Source organism: Chrysochloris asiatica, unplaced genomic scaffold (genome assembly GCF_000296735.1).
Source record: "Chrysochloris asiatica unplaced genomic scaffold, ChrAsi1.0 scaffold00090, whole genome shotgun sequence".
NCBI classification, from domain to species: domain Eukaryota; kingdom Metazoa; phylum Chordata; class Mammalia; order Afrosoricida; family Chrysochloridae; genus Chrysochloris; species Chrysochloris asiatica.
This window is the reverse complement of record NW_006408608.1, coordinates 10776646-10780169: the sequence shown is the minus strand read 5'-3', so window position 1 is coordinate 10780169 and position 3524 is coordinate 10776646. Positions and strand designations below refer to the sequence as shown.

At 40.5% G+C, this 3524-nt stretch overlaps 1 protein-coding gene across 2 annotated transcripts in view; it reads right to left on the bottom strand.

Annotated features, from left to right (window-relative positions):
* EXOSC10 (exosome component 10) overlaps positions 1-3524 on the bottom strand; it is a 40108-nt gene that overhangs the window by 23320 nt on the left and 13264 nt on the right. For both annotated transcript variants that reach the window (XM_006866390.1, XM_006866391.1), the window contains exon 14: positions 3055-3166. In XM_006866390.1, the coding sequence (XP_006866452.1) occupies positions 3055-3166 (112 nt within the window). The remainder of the gene's footprint in view (positions 1-3054; positions 3167-3524) is intronic.

The following is a 3524-nucleotide window of genomic DNA, read 5'->3' as shown; positions in this document are numbered from 1 at the left end:
CAAGAGAGAGTTTAGTTTAAGAGTATGGGTGGGGGAGGAAAGAAAGAGTCCCCACTGAATAGTTTTCATCTTGTCTTGATGGGTCTGGTGAAAAGAAATGGGGATAAGAGTTATATGATTCAATATTAAATAATTGTTATCATGACTAATTGCGACTGTCACAACTGTAAAGGTAGACGTTTTTATAACAAAAACGGGAGTAGTTAATCTTACAGTCCAGAAACAGAGGACGCTAGGACCATCAAGGGAGGCAAGCACAATCAGAATTCAGGACCTTATCTGGGAAAGCAGTGACGCCAGAGAAGGAGGCAGAGATGGGGATATGGAGAGGGCGAGCGGCTGAGGACTCTAGATTCATGGGAAGAGAGGGATTAAGAGCCGGAGGAGGCAGACTTGCAGAATGTGCCCTTTGGAAGTGTAAATTATTATATATGCCTGAGTGTTTTTTTGAACAAACAAAGGGAATTGAGAGAAATACTGTTAACTGATGGTACATGGAGGGGATTATAATCATTGTAATGAAAATAAGGTGCATGACTTGTTGAAAGTAAAACCGATGATCTGCCCTGTAAACTTTCACTCAATTCACAATAAAAATCTTAAAAAAAAAAGGTAACAGAAAATTTTTCAGACCTGAGACTTCTGGAAAGATGGTGGACTAGGCAGACGTACTACACGGACCTTCTACAACAAAGATAGGAGAGACCACATGAAACAGACAAAGATGAGAATCCTGGAACCCTGAACTTCAGAGGAAAGTTTAGAGAAGTGAATTGAGTACTTGCTGAGAGGAGAAACTGAGCAGAGATGGAGAGAGAAAGACTTGATTGGTCACAGATACAAACATCTTGAACTTTTGTGGGCAGCTTTGGTGACAGAACAAATGCACACAAGAACAGGAAAGGTGTGATTCTTTTCCCCATGTTCCCCTGGTGACCAGAGGTGTGACCGGTTCCTATCCCTATGCCCAGTGCAGACCTTGCTTTCTGGGAGTTTAGTCATATGGTGGGGAGGCAAGCCAGTTTGAGATGGGGGCTGGCTGGGTGCTTTGGCCTGGATTCAGGCGGGCTTGGCTCTAGACTTACAGAACCCACAGTACCACCAGACCAGCATCAGTCTAGCAGAAAACCTCAAAACAGTCACCCTGTCTCCAGCTACCCTTGTGGTTTGGACAGACATCAAGGGCATCCATGAACTACTTCCTGACTGAGTGCCCTGAACACAGATAACATTTAAAGCTACAGGAATTCCACATAGGGCTAGGATCTCTACTGTCACATCCCTTCTGTATCCACTTCATGGGCTCCTAGGCTGGCAGCAGCCTCCCAAAGTTTTATTTCTGGGGCCAATAGCTTCACTGGCTTTCTTTGGTTTTATTTTTTCCTTTCATTGTTTTGTTTGTTTGTTCTTTCTTCTCCTTTCCATTCCCTTGAATTTTGTCCTTTCCATCTCTGCTTGTTTATTTTCTTTTTCTTGTCTCTCATTTCCCCTCTCATTTTTCTTTTGATGTTTTTTTTTTTGCCTCTCTACTCTCTTTATATCCTCTCTCTCCCTGAGAGAGAGCAAAGTGGATAAAAAAACAGGACCTTCAATATGCTATCTACAAGAGACACATCCAATAGATGGAGTGAGCCTAAATGCCCATCAATAGAAGAATGATTAAACCAACTCTGGTACATACAGTGGAATACTACACAACACTGAAGAACAGCGATGAACACCCCACAACATGGATGAACCTGGAGGACATTATGCTGAGTGAAATGAGTCAGTAACAAAATGACAAATATTGTATGAGATCAATGTTGTAGAAAGAAGACATTTTCTTGATAAAAAGAATCAATCTATTATGATTACAGGGGGTAGGGAGAAGGATATTTATTCATGAGCTAGACGGCTGTTGTTATTAAGTGCTGTTGAGTTGGTTCCGACTCATAGCAACCCTGTATAGTGTTTCCAAGGGGTGGCTGGTGAGTTTGAACCGCCAACCTTGCAGTCCAGCACATTAACCCATAGCACCACACCAATACTCCAGCTAGAAGGTAGATACAACTTAATATGGGTGACAGGGCAGGCAATATACAAGTGGGAGGTTAGCAAAGGAAAGATGAAGGTATTGGGAGGCACTGGGGGAATGCAAGAGTAAAAGTGAATTGAGGTAAATACTGTTAACTGTTAGTATGAGGAGGTGATTGCAATCATTGTACTGGAGCAAAACATATGATTATTTAAATGTATAACTGATGATCTGCTCTGTGAACCTTCAACTCAATTTATAATACATAGTTAAAAAGAAAAAGATCACAGAATTTTTCAACGAACTTTTTGAAGCCCCTCTTATACACAGAAAAATAGCAGTTAGGGAAGGTATTTGATCACAAATGCCTTGTGGATTATAATTTATTAGATTCTTTTTTATTTTTCCCCCCAAATACTGGGCATGATTTAATAACCACCAAAACATTTCCTGATTTAGGAAGAATGGCCTTTCAAGCAGGTTAAAAGGGACTGTTATCTGTCCTACAGGAACAGACAGCTAAAATCTTGATGTGGGTTAGCTTACAGGAAAAGAAATAAGCTACAAACTAAGAACAAGAGGACAGGGGGAGGAGATTTCTAGTAATTTCACCTTGCGCACCTTAATTTTAAGAAAAACATGGCTTTTAGAATAAGTGAAGCTAAAGTCTTCCCTGGATACCAGAATTCAAACCATATTGTGTAATTCAGCTATTCCTTCATTTAGATGGGCTTGAGCTAATCTGGAGGATGTTATCATGTTTACTATTTTCTACAGAGTAAATATTTTCCCATGTATTTCTCAAACAGTCCAATGGACTTTCACAATACAATCCAGTTTTAAGTTGGAGATCTCTATACTCTGCCTTCTCTACAGTCATACACAAAATGCAATGCCTTTACTATAAAGCTACGTTAACATAAAATACAGGTTTGTGCCACAATAAGGACATTAAGTACTTATTATTAAAAAAAACCCAACAACAATTAATGGATTAAGGTGCTGGGTTGATGGCTTTCAGCAGACAAGCTTCTTACCTTGAGTAGGGGCATCTCTCGTGCCTGCTGGATTAAAAGGTGCATTTCGTTTGTCTGCTGCCGAACAAGAGGTGGCACTGGGTTACAGCAAGCTATGATGCCCTGAGGTTCCCTAAGACAAGGAAGAAACACGGTCCTTCAGACTTCTAGACAAGGATGAAGATCAAACAGAGACCAGAGCACCAGAGTTGAGCTGAAGACTAAGGAGATTCATTCATGTCAGATGACAGCAGAGGACACAAAACTACACAAGCATTACATCAACTCCTCTTATAGTACCCGAATCCTACAAACAGGAAGAGCTAGAACACCACCAGGGTTTTGTTAAGTCTCAATTCTGCAAAAGATTATATATATTTTATATTTCAACTGTCATCATAAAACATTTAAAATCATGAGATGCCTTAATCTAGAAAAAAAAGTACAAATGAGAGAACCTCAGACACTCTCTTCCCTGGGCGGGGTGGGGG